At 40.1% G+C, this 17,755-nt stretch overlaps 1 protein-coding gene across 4 annotated transcripts in view; it reads left to right on the forward strand.

Moving 5' to 3' along the window:
* Window positions 1-17,755, forward strand: part of CCDC146 (coiled-coil domain containing 146) — a 177,279-nt gene that overhangs the window by 75,151 nt on the left and 84,373 nt on the right. For all 4 annotated transcript variants that reach the window (XM_073652283.1, XM_073652281.1, XM_073652284.1 and 1 more), the window contains exons 4-5: window positions 3,636-3,845; window positions 16,420-16,477. In XM_073652283.1, the coding sequence (XP_073508384.1) occupies window positions 3,636-3,845; window positions 16,420-16,477 (268 nt within the window). The remainder of the gene's footprint in view (window positions 1-3,635; window positions 3,846-16,419; window positions 16,478-17,755) is intronic.

Below are 17,755 nucleotides of genomic sequence, written 5' to 3' on the forward strand. Positions count from 1 at the left end.
TTCAGTGTGAATGTACATTTTTCATAGTCAGGAAAATACAGAAAAATCTTTAAATGAGAAGGTGTGTCCAAACTTTTGGTGTGTGTGTGTGTGTGTGCGTATATATATATATATATATATATATATATATATATATATATATATATATATATATATATATATATATATATATACAGTACAGACCAAAAATATGTCTTATATTCTAGGTTCTTCAAAGTAGCCACCTTTTGCTTTGATGACTGCTTTGCACACTCTTGGCATTCTCTTGATGAGCTTCAAGAGGTAGTCACCGGAAATGGTTTTCACTTCATAGGTGTGCCCTATCAGGTTTAATAAGTGGGATTTCTTGGCTTATAAATGGGGTTGGGACCATCAGTTGTGTTGTGCAGAAGTCTGGTGGATATACAGCTGATAGTCCTACTGAACAGACTGTTAGAATTTGTATTATGGCAAGAAAAAAGCAGCTAAGTAAAGAAAAACGAGTAGCCATCATTACTTTAAGAAATGAAGGTCAGTCAGTGCGAAAAAATTGGGAAAACTTTGAAAGTGTCCCCAAGTGCAGTTGCAAAAACCATCAAGCGCTACAAAGAAACTGGCTCACATGAGGACCGCCCCAGGAAAGGAAGACCAAGAGACACCTCTGCTTCTGAGGATAAGTTTATCCGAGTCACCAGCCTCAGAAATCGCAGGTTAACAGCAGCTCAGATTAGAGACCAGGTCAATGCCACACAGAGTTCTAGCAGCAGACACATCTCTACTACAACTGTTAAGAGGAGACTTTGTGCAGCAGGCCTTCATGGTAAAATAGCTGCTAGGAAACCACTGCTAAGGACAGGCAACAAGCAGAAGAGACTTGTTTGGGCTAAAGAACACAAGGAATGGACATTAGACCAGTGGAAATCTGTGCTTTGGTCTGATGAGTCCAAATGTGAGATCTTTGGTTCCAACCACCGTGTCTTTGTGCGACGCAGAAAAGGTGAACAGATGGACTCTACATGCCTGGTTCCCACCGTGAAGCATGGAGGAGGAGGTGTGATGGTGTGGGGGTGCTTTGCTTATGACACTGTTGGGGATTTATTCAAAATTGAAGGCATACTGAACCAGCATGGCTACCACTGCATCTTGCAGCGGCATGCTATTCCATCCTGCGTTTAGTTGGACCATCATTTATTTTTCAACAGGACAATGACCCCAAACACACCTCCAGGCTGTGTAAGGGCTATTTGACCAAGGAGGAGAGTGATGGGGTGCTACGCCAGATGACCTGGCCTCCACAGTCACCAGACCTGAACCCAATCGAGATGGTTTGGGGTGAGCTGGACCACAGAGTGAAGGCAAAAGGGCCAACAAGTGCTAAGCATCAACTCTTTCAAGATTGTTGGAAGACCATTTCCGGTGACTACCTCTTGAAGCTCATCAAGAGAATGCCAAGAGTGTGCAAAGCAGTCATCAAAGCAAAAGGTGGCTACTTTGAAGAACCTAGAATATAAGACATATTTTCAGTTGTTTCACACTTTTTTGTTAAGTATATAATTCCACATGTGTTAATTCATAGTTTTGATGCCTTCAGTGTGAATGTACAATTTTCATAGTCATGAAACTACAGAAAAATCTTTAAATGAGAAGGTGTGTCCAAACTTTTGGTCTGTACTGTATATATATATATATATATATATATATATATATATATATATATATATATATATATATAGTGGGTACGAAAAGTATTCAGACCCCTTTAAATGTTTCACTCTTTGTTTCATTGCAGCCATTTGGTAAATTCTAAAAAGTTCATTTTTTTCTCATTAAAGTACACACTGCACCCCATCTTGACTGAAAAAAATCAGAAACGTAGAAATGTTTGCAAATTTATTAAAAAAGAAAAACTGAAATATCACATGGTCATAAGTATTCAGACCCTTTGCTCAGACACTCATATTTAAGTCACATGCTGTCCATTTCCTTGTGATCCTCCTTGAGATGGTTTTACTCCTTCTTTGGAGTCCAGCTGTGTTTAATTAAACTGATAGGACTTGATTTGGAAAGGCACACACCTGTCTATATAAGACCTCACAGCTCACAGTGTGTAGCTGTTGAATATGGGGAGCTTAGGAATGACAGGCAATGGTCCTGTTTGTGCAGAGGGAATTCTGAATGTTGAGGCCACAACATTCTGGATTCTCTCTGCACAAACAGGACCATTGCCTGTCATTCCTAAGCTCCCCATATTCAACAGCTACATAGGGTAATTCCCAGTGTAGTATATTGGTTGTGGTCACACTCTACCATTTCACTGACCATTGGGATATCCAATATTCACTAATTGCAGCAAATCCCGACCATATACTCTTCAATTCTTCATATGTTTTTTTTTTAAGGCCCTAATGAAAACCCATGTGGGTTGAAACGTTGGCCAAGAATCTTTCTTTAAATTGGATTTGGCTGTATGTACATCAATAAAAGGACATATATAACCTTTGACCTCTATGCTATTGTGATTTTTGAGTGCCAGAACCTTACTCTGATTTATGCTATTTTTGGTTCTTGGCACCTTTACTAAATAGTGAGCCCAGTCTTTCTAATTGGACTGTCTCTCTGAATGGAGACTGCGCTAAGCAGTCTGCTTGTGAAAGCTGCAGAGTAACGTGGAAACTGCAGCCTGTTCAGTGTGAACAGTGTCCGGAGTTGAACACTTCTGTTTGACGCTGGAAGCTGCTGGAGGTCGTGCTGAAGGGGATACCCAACTGATGGGATTGTGCCTCCTCTGTGTATGAAGTCTGCTGCTGGAGAAATGACTGTAATGTGTTCGGGTGAGCCCACACTGACATATGTGATCATGATTAAACGCACAGACCGTGTGCAGAGGACCGCAAGTATCAGTGGTTGCTATAGAGAATAGCTGTTTTGTTTGACCGAGCTGGGGCTAGCTCAGCCGTGTATGAGTAGCCAGGGTCTTTTCTGTTTAGTTAGCGCCTGGACAAGTCTATGGATTTATGTGTAGGAGTTTGGTTTGGTGCAATAAAAACTGCATATGTTCGATATACATACTAACTATTCTTTTTAATCATCTAATTATTTTGGAAAGTTTAAATCTCTTTTCCATAATTTTGCAATTATTTATGACATTGTTATGGCATTTTATATACACTTTATCATGTTTGAAAGATTTTTGTTTTTACTTACAAAGATCAAAATTATGACAGCAACTACATGGTTCTTTTTTGTGCAACAGTACTTGCAAGTTTGCCAGATGCACCATTGTTTTTTTTCTTGTCAGTAGATGATCATTGGCAGGATTAAGATATTCAAATGCCTTAAAACATTCCCTCTCTCTCTCTTATTATTCTGGCATTTGGCAAATATTAAAAATTATGGTAATCCTAATTGACCTAAAACGGGAAAGGTTTATTCTGATTTCATGTCAGATATTGAGAAAACGTGCATATGTGTCTTTTTATATAGTGTATGTAAACTTCTGGTTTCAACTGTATATGAGCTTTAACTATGCTGTAATGAGGCCAGATAGTCATTAGTTAGTACCTTCACCGATCCAGTCAACTTTGCTTCCTGTAATTTCTCTTTTGGCTAGTGGGTACTAAGTCATGGCCACTGACCTTTCTACAACTTACACGCAGCATACAGGAATCGGAGACCCAGCTGTTGCAGGACGCTAAACGCTTTACACATCTACTTGAGCAACAACAACATGAATTAGAAAAAGCCGATCAGTTTCCAGAGGGATCAAACACCGAAGTCTCCAGAATGAGGCAGCAATTGCTCAAATATAACAATGACCTGAATGAAGCTGAAGAAAGGGAATATCGTCTCCAGTACAAGTTAGAGTGGTAAGTGACCCCAGAAACAATGTTCCTACATTCATTTTATTTGTTGTAAGTAATCATTTGTGGCTATTATAAGTTGTAATGGTCGGGGATTATCAAAATTGTAATTCCAGGTCACTCATACCCATTAGGTGAAAGTTGGCCAAACCTGCAGATTTTGGTGGGATCGCCCGACTGTCTGATGTGTATAAGGGCCTCCCACATCTCCCCCGACATGTGATACCAGGAAAGAGAAGGACTGGTGCTGTTGGAATTTCAATGCCCAATCCTTTTTGTTTTTGTCCCCAATGAAAACACATGAATGCTTAGCCAAGCCGAGGGCGCCATTTTTTTCCACTAATGTGTCTGTATGAGGCTTTCTTTATGTGGCTAAAAGGACACTTTTTTTCTGCATAGTTGAATGGTACATATAAATTATTGTGTGATCTATATGATTTTTTTTATGGCACAAATATATAAAAAAAATATTAATGGTTTCTTTTTGTTTATTAGTTTGTTAATAGTAATTGCAGGTTTGTTATTTATATGTAACATATGTGCAGTCAAATTAATTATATAATTGATAAATGCCGTATTTGAGGACATATGTGTTTTTTTTTTATAAAATGTTTCATTACTTTTTATCACATGATTGCATTACTATTTTACATCTCTTATGTTATTATATTCCAGTGGCCCCCACCTTTCTCACCTTGAGAACCACATTCATCTCTGAGAGATGGTCGCCAGCCACATCAAGAGGCTTACCCCTGAGTAGTAGCATCCAGCTCTGTCTTCCCTCACAATAATAACACCAAAAGCACCCGTTATTGGTATAATAACAGTCAAAGCTTCCTCACAGAGTTCACACCAAGGCAGGATTCCTACATCCAGCGGCCCTCACCTTTCTTACCTTGAGAACCACATTCACCTCTGAGAGATGGTCGCCAGCCACATCCAGAGGCTTGCCCCTGAGTAGTAGCATCCAGCTCTGTCTTCCCTCACAATAATAACACCAAAAGCACCCGTTATTGGTATAATAACAGTCAAAGCTTCCTCACAGAGTTCACACCAAGGCAGGATTCCTACATCCAGCGGCCCTCACCTTTCTTACCTTGAGAACCACATTCACCTCTGAGAGATGGTCGCCAGCCACATCCAGAGGCTTGCCCCTGAGTAGTAGCATCCAGCTCTGTCTTCCCTCACAATAATAACACCAAAAGCACCCATTATTGGTATAATAACAGTCAAAGCTTCCTCACAGAGTTCACACCAAGGCAGGATTCCTACATCCAGCGGCCCTCACCTTTCGCCTGTTCAGTATTCTTGCATCAAGCACTCCCAAAACACTGTCACATCCAGTTTTAAGCAGCTCTTCTGACAGGTAGTATCATCCTATAAGCCTCTATCCAGATTTCCAAACTTAATTCATCTCTTCACTCCCAAGGCCAATATATTCACATCCAAATCTGCTTTTCTGTGTGAGGTCACTCACAAAAGTCACCAGCTGGAGACCCTGTCTTCATAATTGTTGGTTCACCTGGTGCTAATGTTACTTGCTGGCAGCTGTGAGCCACACAACACAAGCACATGAGCCACATGTGGCTCTCAAGCCACAAGTTGGGGACCCCTGGTATATACTATACTTCTGTATGCTAGTATATTATCCTCTCTTTCATGATAACACAAGCCACTGTTAGGACACCACAGGCCCCAATGCTGACTGCAGAGTGGTCCTAAAGTTTCTGATCGAGTTACCATGCTACAGTCGAGAATTGTGGTGGTCAAAGTGGGAACCAGCTTGTTCGTAGAGGAGAAAAGCCCAGGGTAAGGCTAACCTTTCTCTACTATTGCCATACGAAAAGATGTTACTGCAGACTGAGGATGTACTCCACCCGCTATCAAAAGAGTTCTTACTTCATACACCTTCAACTGCCTCTAGATGGCTGTGGCCATCTTCCTAGGAGGAATCATGTGGCAGATATGCTTACACGGCATCCTCAATTTTTACTTCTAGCTGATGTAAAATAGCTCAATAAATATGAGTGCTTTCAGGTATACACAAGACATAAACATTTTACATTAAGCAGTCTTATGTCCTATCAAAAAAGTAATCACAAAGGGCAAACTCAATTTTCCACTCAAAGAGTAACCGTCGTTTGAACTTTAATTTTATCAATAGTACATATGACAGTAAGAAACTTTGTAATATATCTTATCAGAGAAATCTACTTTCTCTGCCAGGACTGATCATTCCTTATCAAAATTCTTAATTCCTAACTAAAATCTGTATTCAGTGAAGACCGATTGTTACATTACTGAGATAGGAGATGACAGTTGGTTTTTATAAGATTCTTTGTTGAAAAGAGGGGGAGATGAGCTCTGTGTCTTGCTCCTTCCTGATACATAGAATCTTATCAGCACCAACTGCCATCTCATATCGGAGTAATGTAACATTCTGTCTTCACTGAATACAGATTTAAAAAGGAAATTGAGAATTTTGATTGATTCATAAAATAAAAATTAAAATGATGGGTACTCTTTAAGTTTTCTTGTTTTTGGTCACAGTTCATTGAATTGCACATCTGTATTTTCACCACCTACCATTTAACAATTTAAAGGGAACCTGTCAGAACACTGTCATGTTGTATTCCTCATGAAATAACAATGCTGGAGCTCCGTATCTTTGAGCCCTACAAGTCGTCGTCCCTTCTTGAAATGTATAAATACTTTGACAACTGTAAGGTACCCATCCCTTTTTAATATGATATGTTTATACAGAATCTTAGTGTCATCACTGATTATTGGACACCGTCAGAGTAGATGGGGACACAGCCCTGTTGACAATAGCAATAATAACACCCAGCTGTCCATTTATTCCTACTTTACCAGGTGGAATAACAGAGGAATAACATAACACAGAGCTCTGAAAATGCTCCAAATTTTTTTTTATGGGGAATTTAAAGACTTGTTAAAGCAAACATGTCAGGAGAGATGATAAGAAAAATGAAAGCTTTTCACCATAAATAGTTGTTGTATATTTAGTGTCTTTCACCATAAATGTTAACATTTATGCTACAAGAAAGTCCATGAAAAATCCAAATGAAAACTTTAATTTGTGTAACTAGTAAACAAATCAATGCAGCATTCTTGTAAACTGTGCGGTTCTGTACTAAATGAGAAGTGAGGCTCCACGTGAATTTAATAATCTGCAGAACTTAGTGCCAACAAGTCAATTTTCAGCTTGCACAAAGCATGGAAAAACATCAGACCATTCAGTAATTGTGTCTTTATTGGATTTACGGGATGATATTAATTTCAAAATGTAAAATGCTCAGACTGGAAGTGATCAATTTATCAGAATTTGTAGCCAAGGATGGCCGATTTCTATGTGAGTTATATGAATAATCCTGCTCATTTCTATTTATATACTTTTTTTTTCATCATAATTATCTTCTGTATAAGTATAATGTCGGCTATATTACACTACAACTGCTAGTGTTGTAGGAGAAATGTCACTTTATCGTCACTTTGCCTTGATAAGACAAATTGAATTAGAGACAATAGTCTGTGTCATATTACAGCGTACCTACAAGACAATACATTTTTGTATATTCGGCATTATCAAACATGGTTTTAATATCTTATGACTTAATTGGCATTTGATCTGTGGAGGGAAATGTCAAGCATTCTTCATCACACATGTAATGGACAAGCACCAATTGTTGTGGTTTTCTAACTTTCCGCACTTATGGAAAAACTGAGAATTCATGTAGCATTGTATATAGTAATCAGTGTTCTGCGGAATGAATCAGTGACCTTCTCAAGGAACCTGCCAGCAAGGCTGCGCAAAGTTTCATTTTAGATGGTTCAATCCCATTATGTTTTGTCCTCAGTGAGCATCATCATTGACTGTCAGATCAGTAAATTGACCTTAGCACTTGACCTCAGTAGCAATTCATCTGTCTTTCCATGTACTTTTTATGATTTTTAAAATGTCACATGATATAGAGAGTTGGGTTATGCCCCACTAAGATCTTTCAGTAAGCTGGCCGTGCACGTGGAGAAAATCCGTTCTCTTCCTAAATTCCCACATACACTACGACTAACGGCAGCTGAACCCGCCGATATTGGCAGGCTCAGCCAACAATTTATGTGTATCCGGCCCTCGCGACTGTCCTCAACAGATGATGTCAGGCAGATAAAGATCCAGCATTTATGATTTCAGATTGTCTGTATTTTTGTTCTTGCAATGTAAGCCACCGCCAAAAGAGTCTGGAAGCTGCTCTCTTGTAGATAACACAGGAATACTTGGCAGAACAAATAATCCAACGTATGGAAGAATCATGTGAGAGAGCCATAGCCAATATAATCATACATTATTCACAGAACATTAGAAGTTAGACATTTTTCCATTTCATTTGATAAACTATCTTATTTAAAAAATTATGGCAGCAATACATTTCAAAAAAGTTGCTGGAAAAGTTAACAAATGGCTGGAAAAGTAGGTGGTACTATTGAAAAACACTTGGAGGATCAATTTTCAACTAAACCACATAACTGTATATAACAAGTAAGAGAGGCAGAGTCTCTCAGAAGCAAAGATGGTCAGAGATTCACCATTCTGTGAACAACTGCATCTACAAAATTGTGGAAGAATTTCAGGAAAATGTTCCTCAACTTAAAATGGCAAAGACTTGGAATAACCAATCATCTACAGCAGGGGTCGACAAAGTTGTTCAGAATCTAGGAGCCAGCCAAAAAATTTAGGAGCCAGAATTTTTTTTAAGCAAACTTGGTTTTTAGTTTAACAAAAAAAACATTACAAACGTTATAAACAACATTTTACTTTTAAAGATAATAAATATTATATTTTGATATTTTAGATTTTAGGCAACATTCTAGTGTTTTTCACTTTGCTTTTTGTGGCCATGAACATGCCTTGTGATTTTAGAGCTGAAGTTTTTTTTGTTGACAAACTGTACATATAGACCCCCTCACACACGGCGTCTCCCCGGGGAGCACGGCCTTTGTATGTACTTACACAGGTAGCGGGAGATGAGAACGGGCCCCCAGCCACAGCGATCCTTCCCCCGTAACCCAACTCTCCCTGTCCAGTCCCGGAGCATAAGGGGGGCGGAGCAAAGTGGAGAAGGCGGCCTGAGCGATACGGTCCCTGCTTCCTCCGATTGGATGACTCCGTGCAGGAGGTGGGATTGGATTGAGAGTATTTTTTTTTCTTCTCAACTCCTCAACTCCTCAAGCACCAGGCAACATTTTCTAGGCGCCAGACAACATTTTCTAGGCGCCACTGGCGACCAGGCGCCTGGGTTTGTCGAGCCCTGATCTACAGTACATACTATCATCAAAATATGCAGAGATTCTGGAGAAATTCACATGCACTAGGGACAAGGCTATAGTTAGTATTAGATGCTCGTTATCTATTGGTCTTGGCGGTACTGTATTAAAAACCGGAATTATTCGGTCATGCAAATCACTGCATGAGCACAGGAATACTTCCAGAAATCATGGTCTATGAACACAGTTCACCACAAATGCAGGTTTATCCACAAATGCAAGTTAAAGCTCTGAACTCAGGCAACATGGAAACTATTCTGTGGTTAGATGAATCAAAATTTGAAATTCTTAATGGAAACTATGGATGTCGTGTCCTTCGGACTCAAAAGGAGAGGGAGCACCCAGCTTGTTGTTGCACAGTTCAAAGACCTGCATCTCTGGTAATATGGGGCCGCATTAGTGCTTATGGCATGGGCAGCTTACACATCTTAAAAGGCACTTTCAGTGCTACTGTTTTAGAACAACATATGCTCCCATGTAGACAATGTCTATTTCAGCGAAGGGGCTTGCATATTTCAGCAAGACAATGCTAAACCACATACTGCTTCCATCACAACAGCATTGCTTAGCAGAAGAGTTCGGATGATGAACTGTCTGCCTGCAGTCCAGACCTATTCACCAATAGAAAACATTGGAATTGTGAAACAAAATATCCGACAAAGACCCAGGACCGTTGAGCAGCCAGAATCCTATATTAGACAAGAATGGGACAACATTTCTCTCCCAGAACTCCAGCAATTGGGGGGCAAGGCCTAACTCGGCATGTTGTAGGATGTGTGTGTGCATCTTCCTGCCATTTATCCGATATAACCTATGCTATACCTACTAAAGCAGACCGAAACTTACACCCAGAGGCATCCCAAGTGTCCCTACACCTGATCACATACCTCAGGCAGTGATAATATGCCATAAAGAGGCAGCACGAAACTCTGAGGCGGAGGAGACCTGAACATCCAAGATGGCACCGTTGGGGATCTCGTTACTGCTGGAGTGGAAGGTAAATGACGCAAGATAGCTGCGAAGCTGGAGAAGTTTGCTCGTACACAAGGAGTAGTTGCTGATGGCTGATGAATGTTGGAGGATCGAGGTCACAGAGTCTGATACTGGCGACAGTTCATCTGAGGACAGCCAGTGTGAGGGGATTGCAGAGTGGGTGCCATCACTGCGGAGTGGTGGGAAAATACCACAAAAAGGCACCGCAAATCATACTAGAGAACCCACTCTGCTGGACATTGTCTGTTAGTTCGCAGTGAAAAAAGTCAATAAATACGCTGTCCCTGCATGTAGGCAGCATAGGAGAGGACCTAAACATCATAAGGCTGGACTTGAAAAAAGTGTGCAAAAGAACCAGCATTATTGAAAACATGGTCTCCACTTTGGAAGATGGCCTCACCAGGGTGGGAAAAGACTCTTAAGAGATCCATTAAAGAAATATCGACCACTATGTTCCAAAGTGGACGACCTAGAAAATAGGCTCCGCCTCAATAATAGCAGGATTGTGGGCTTTTTTGAAAAATCAGAAGGCCTTCAACCTACTGAATTCATTGAATCCTGGCTGCTGCAAAAGTTTGGGAAAGAAGTCCTATCCACCTATATGCTGTAGAGAGGGCTCACTGGGTCCCCACCCGTCCACTTCCTCCAGGGAGACCACCTTGACCAATCTTAGCCAAGATTCTTCATCTTAACCCCTTTACCCCCGAAGGTGGTTTGCACGTTAATGACCAGGCCAATTCTTACCACTGTCACTTTATGAGTTAATAACTCTGGAACACTTCAACGGATCCCACTGATTCTGAGATTGTTTTTTCGTGACATATTGTACTTCATGATAGTGGTAACATTTTTTCGATATGACTTGTGAAAAAATCGGTAATTTGGCGAAAATTTCGCAATTTTCAAAATTTGAATTTTCATGCCATTAAATCAGAGAGATATGTCACACAAAATAGTTAATAAATAACATTTCCCACATGTCTACTTTACATCAGCACAATTTTGGAACCAAAATTTTTTTGGGATAGGAAGTTGTAAGGGTTAAAAGTTGACCAGTGATTTCTCATTTTTCCTACAAAATTTACAAAACCATTTTTTTAGGGACCACATCACATTTGAAGTGACTTTGTGGGTCTTTTGTGACAGAAAATACCCAAAAGTGATACCATTCTAAAAACCGCACCCCTCAAGGTGCTCAAAACCATATTCAAGAACTGTATTAACCCTTCAGGTGCTTCACAGGAATTTTTGGAGTATGGAAGAAAAAAATGAACATTTTACTTTTTTCACAAAAATGTTACTTTAGACCCAATTTTTTTTATTTTTGCAATGGTAACCGGAGAAAATGGACCCCAAAATTTGTTGTGCAATTTCTCCTGAGTAAGCCGATACCCCATATGTGGGGGAAAACCACTGTTTGGGTGCACTGCAGGGTTCGGAAGGGAAGGAGCGCCATTTGACTTTTTGAATGTAAAATTTGCTTGAATAATTAGTGGACTTCATGTCGCGTTTAAGGAGCCTCTAATGTGCCTAAACAGTGGAAACCCCCCACCACTGACACCATTTTGGTAACTAGACCCCTCAAGGAACTTCTCTAGATATGTGTTGAGCACCTTCAACCCCCAGGTGCTTCACAGAAGTTTATAACATGGAGCCGTGAAAATAAAATCTAACCTTTTCCAAAAAAATTATCTTTTAGCCCCAATTTTTTTATTTTCACAAGGGTAAGACAAGAAAATGGACCCCAAAAACTGTTGTGCAATTTCTCCTGAGTACGTCGATACCCCATATGTGGGGAAAATATACTGTTTGGGCGCACGACAGGGTTCAGAAGGGAAGGAAGCGTGTGACTTTTTGAATGCAAAATTGTCTGGAATCGAGAGCAGACGCATGTCGCATTTAGAGAGCCCCTGATGCGCCAAAACAGTGGAAACCCCCCCACAAGTGACCTCATTTTGGAAACTAGACCCTTCAAGGATTTTATCAAGGGGTATAGTGAACATTTTGAACCCAGAGGTACAACACAGAATTTGATAACATTAGGTCATCATATTGAATAAGTTGTCATTAGTCTTGAGTGCAAGTGCTGACTATTTGAGTTTGCATCGGGTACTCAGGTATGCACCATGTATCACGGGTGCTCGAGTGACATGCTCGAGTCCCCGCCCTGCATGTTTCACGGTTGTTAGACACCCAAAAAAAACATGAGGGGATCGCTTGTGCATGGCAGGCAATCCTCGCATGTTTTTTTTGGCTGTTTAACAGCCGCGAAACATATGGGACGGAGACTCCAGCATGTCACTCGAGCACCCGCGATACTTGGTGTATACCCGAGCATCCGTTGCAAACTCAATTAGCGAGCACTTGCGCTCAACACTAGTCGCCATATCGTCATAATTTTTTTTCTCTACTTTTGAAAAAATTCCAACCCCAACACAACCCTAATACAACCATAACCCTAGAGTTTATTTTTTCTGCCGTTCCTCATGTGGTATAAGTGATTAGACGACTTTATTCTTTGGGTCAGTGCGATTACATCTATACCAGATTCATATCGGGTTTTTATGTTTGGCAGCTGTCACACACTAAAAGACGTTTTTTTTGCAAAGACTAGTTTTTGCAATAATTTTTCCATATTTCGGCCGAAAGTCATGTAAGGGCTTGTTTTTTTTGCGGGACAAGTTCACGTTTTTATTGGTATTTTGGGCACATGACTTTTTTTTGTTCCCTTTCTATTCCGACTTTTGGGAGGCAGAATAAACAAAAACCAACAATTCAGGAATTGTTTTTTTTGTTTTTTTATGCCGTTCCACGTGTGGTAAAATTGATAAGGCAGCTTTATTCTGAGTCAGTACGTTTACAGCGATACTACATTTATATCGTTTTTTTATGTTTTGGTGCTTTTACACAATAAAAACTATTTTATAGAAAAAATATTTTTTTTTGCATCGCTTTATTCTGAGAGCTATAACTTTTTTATTTTTCAGATGATGGAGCTGTATGGCGGCTTGTTTTTTGTGGAACAAGATAACGTTTTCATCTGTACCAATTTTATGTACATTCATCTTTTTGATCGCTTTTTATTCCACTTTTTGTTTGGGTGTATGATGATAAAGCATTGTTTTTTGCTTTTTTTTTTTTTTTTACCGTGTTCACTAAAGGGGTTAACTAGTGGGAAATTTTTATAGGTCAGATCATTCCGGACACGGCAATACCAAATATGTGTACTTTTATTGTTTTTTTTTTTCAGAATAATATTTATTTATGGGTACAATATATTATTTTTTTTGGATTATTTTTTTTTTATTTTATTTTTTTATATTGTTACAAAAAAATTTTTTTTCACTTTCTGACACTATTTTTTACTTTTACACTTTGTACCACTATGGGACTTTCATTTTTTGCAGGCTGATCGCTTGCATAGCATAGAGATGCAGCAGCATCCCCTATGCTATGCAGGCTGTCAGCCCTGCAGACACAAGTTAGATATATCGTGCACTGCGCACAATCTATCTAACATCCTGATGCCTGGTGACATCGGGTCACCATGGCAATGATCGGGACCCGAGCACACAGCGCCGGGGTCTCTAATCCAAGGTAAGAGGGGTGCTCTTACCTCTGCTTGCCCTGGAAATGCTGTGATCTACTTTGATCGCAGCATTTCGGGGGTTAATGTGCCGGGAGCAGTGTGGGACCTCTCCTGGCACATAGTACCGGGTGTCAGCAATAAGGCCCAGGGCGCAGGTACGTATTATTATGCCCCACACCAGAATGGGGTTAAACATCGGGATTCAATCCTACGCAAGGCAAGAGACCATCAGGACCTCACCTTTAACAGAAAAATCTCTATTTTTCCGGACTACTCTAAGGAGATCCAAAAGAGAAGAGCCCGTTTTACAGACTTCAAGAAATGCCTGAGAGACGCAGGGGTAGCATACTGTATGATCTAGCTGGCCAAATTCAGAGTTGTAGCTCTTGGTACCACTCAATTTTTTGAATATCTCAAGGAAGCTATGAAATGTCTGGACTTAAATGAGAGAAAGCTGCATGAGAATAATGGGGCTACACCTCATGTTTTATACGGGACGCAAATCTATATTGCAGGTTTGAATAGAGTTCGCTATGAACTACTGAGAGGGTCAATTTCCTCGTCCCCCTTATTCCTTCCCCTTTCTCTGCCTCCTCCTGTCCCCCCCCCCTTTTTTCTCCTCTCATTCCCTCTTCCCCTTCCCCTCCTTTTTTCCCCCCTTTCTCCCTATCAGCCCTCTTCCCTCCTCTTCTTCTCTCTCCCTCGTCCCCCTCTTTTTACCCCCTACCCATTTCTTTATCCAGCTTTCCCCCCTCTTCTCTATCCCCCTTCTTTCTCACCCCCTCCCTCTGTTTTTTTTTCCTACCCCTTCCTTCTCTCTTCTTCTCTTCAAGAGCAATGCAGAATATTTTGTTGACATTGCAGGAAAATGTCTGCTGTTTTCACGGCACACCCCACCAGTGTGAATTGGATTTTCTGTGTTGCCTAGTTGGGGAATACCCATGTTTATGCTTACTCTTGAAATTGGAGAGCAGCTCTCTGGAAAGTTTTTGTATATGCAAATATTTCTTCTTTAGTTGTTATTTCTGTGTTTGGGAGTTACCATTCATATGAATGGACACAAATAATTACTCATTCTCTGTACAACTACATATATCGGTTGCTAGATCAACCTTAATAATAGGCCGAACCTCACATGATGGCTAAAACATTGTCTATAATTAGTTGGAATCTTCGGGGGCTATCCAACATTACGAAAAGGAGTGCTATATTCCAGTATTGAAACGCTTTCATCCGGCCAAATATATTGTGCAAGAAACCCATTTAACGTGAGACACGACAAGTCTTATGGGGGGAAAAACTGGCTAGGTGACTCCTATCACTCTGTATTTTCCTGCTCTGTTAATAAGGAAGAATATTTCCTTTGTAGTCATGAACGAGGATATAGATGTAGAAGGTCAATATATATGTCTCTTATGCAAAATATATAACCAACCCTTTATTATTATTAGGATTTATATTCCACCGCCCTTCTCTATCAAGATTTTTACAAAGGTATTACACTTTGTGGGATTACATTCTAATATGCCAACATTAATCCTGAGTGACTTTAATAACATTATTGATATAGATTTAGATAAATGCCTTTAAAACGACATTCCCTGTGACAGCTCTATTTCAGGGTTTGGACGTCTCCTGCGTGAAGTAGCACTATATGATATTTAGAGACGAATGCACCCAGAGACCCCACAAAACTCATGTGGCTCATCTACATACAACCCTATGTGGAATAGACATGGCATTGGGAAATTACCTAGTTTTTCCTTATATAGGCAGTGCCAAGTATCTACCGAGAACACTCTCTGACCACTCTTCCCTCCAGGTCACTCTGAAATTCCCCAGTACGGTGTTATATGCGAATGTATTATGGAAACTAAATCCTTTTTGGTTATCCACAATAAAATACAGCTATAAGAGATTTCCAAATCATTACATTCTTGTATGCTTTTACACAGTGTCCCAACTTTTTTGGAATTGAGGTTGTAGATTGTATGAACACAACTACATACCCAGCCGTCTAACTTGGCACTTTCTAAAAGAATTCAGGGTTTGGATTTTACTTAGAAAAATTCTCATGGTGAGTGGTATGGGAGTGGCAGTGGCAACCTGGAATGAAGATAATTACTATATGGTTAAACATTGTGGTGATTCGCACATTTTATCTATTATGCTTATGTAATAATTTGGTAAAGAAACAGAGAAATGCTTGTAAGAATATAAACAGAAGATATTCAGTAAATATCGCTCTGGCAAAGCTAAGCTAACTATTATTTTCTAACGGTAATTGAAGAATACATATGGGTACCATTAAACTTTGGGTCGTCCACTTTTAACAGTTGTATAAGTAACAGCAATATATTCAACTTGCTAGAATACACAATACAAAAGAAACAATCACCTCTTCAATTCCCCATCCATCCAGTGCCGATCCACTGATGGTCATTGTTGATCAGCTGTCCGCACGTGACTGCTGCAACCAAGGCTCAAGTCTGAGCGGCAGGGCCGCTGATTGGGTGCAGCGGTCATGTGCTGGCAGCTTGTCAACAATGACCAGCAGCTCTTTTTCGTGTTTTTCCCCAGAAACTTGACAATTATCTGAAAATAAAGGGACATATACTGTATCTATTCTAATGGACTGCATGTAAAATCTTTCAACAGTTTACGGGAAGAAAAAAGGCTTCTGGAACGGGAGTATGAAAGAATCCCAAAAACTGGGGTAAGTATTGTATCTTTATGTTTAATAGATAGGTGTCTATGCATTTTTTTTCTTTTATGTTTTTTTACAAATATTTTGTAATGATTTCTAGTCCTCTTAGTTGATTAGAACCTGTGATTACTTGATTGTCTATGAAATACATTGCAATACTGTAGTTTTGCAGTGTATTGTGAAACTGATGATTTTCTATGAAGTACAGCGTCAGAGTGGATTTCTTAGGAGTTCTAACATGGTAGACACAGGATCCTTTAGTAGGCCTCCAGCGGCATCCCATCATCATGCCAGGAATTGGACCATGAAGGGGGAATAGTGGTCATTAGAGCTGAACCCTTTTAAATCCTACTGTCATACTTGATAATGACATATAAAAGGTTAAACTGAGGTCATTTAAAAGGTTAAAGCTGCGGTATGGATCAGGCTCCGTTCCTGTACAACAATCATAGGCTCTCACTTCATTACACCCACGTTAATCTATCACAGGATGTGCAGCCTCAGGAAGCGATGACTGTACCGTCCTAATATCATAGAACGTAGTGTTGAGCGAGTAGGTTTCATTAACCTTTTCTGCGAGCACTCGAGCGTGCTCTTCCTGAGTGTTTTGGCATGCTTGGCATTTCTTTTACTGTCGCCGCTGCTGTAAGTGTCTCGGCTGTTACACAGCTGTGATACATGCAGAAATTGACTGTTCGACAGTCAGTCTCTGCATGTGTCACAGCTGTCTAACAGCCGTGACACTTGCAGCCACGGCGACAGCAAAAGAAATGCCGAGCGCGCCAAAATACTTGGCGAGCACCCGAGTGTGCTCGTCGAAAGGATTGATGAGGCCTACTCGCTCAACACTAATTAGGACCGCTAAAGCTTGTGATGGGCTGCAGCTGTCAGGTGAATGGAACAGCGTGTCATTAATTCACTGATGGCTGGCAACTCCACCATACAGATCTTTAATATTACATCCACTGACTTGCTGTTTCAGTCACTTGACCGCTGCAGCTAATCACAGGTTTCAGCAGTAAGGTGATACAACAACAAACAAATAGGGCCATTGTTTCTAATGTCGGAGAAAATAAATGGGAGAGTCTGTGATTTTTCTGAAGTTGGAGAAGCATGTCTGGAATATTGTAATTATCACTTTACTGTTGAATTCACAGTGGATACTTCTACTGTCTTCATTTACGTATCTGGGGCTGTAGACCTCATTTACAGTCGTAAGGGTTTATTATAGATTTCCAGTTTGTTTGTAGGAATTATTAGTAAAAAAAAAAAAGATAGGTTGGCAAT

The sequence above is a fragment of the Phyllobates terribilis genome, unplaced genomic scaffold, assembly GCF_046119375.1.
Source record: "Phyllobates terribilis strain yellow unplaced genomic scaffold, ASM4611937v1 Scaffold_11__3_contigs__length_659146591, whole genome shotgun sequence".
NCBI classification, from domain to species: domain Eukaryota; kingdom Metazoa; phylum Chordata; class Amphibia; order Anura; family Dendrobatidae; genus Phyllobates; species Phyllobates terribilis.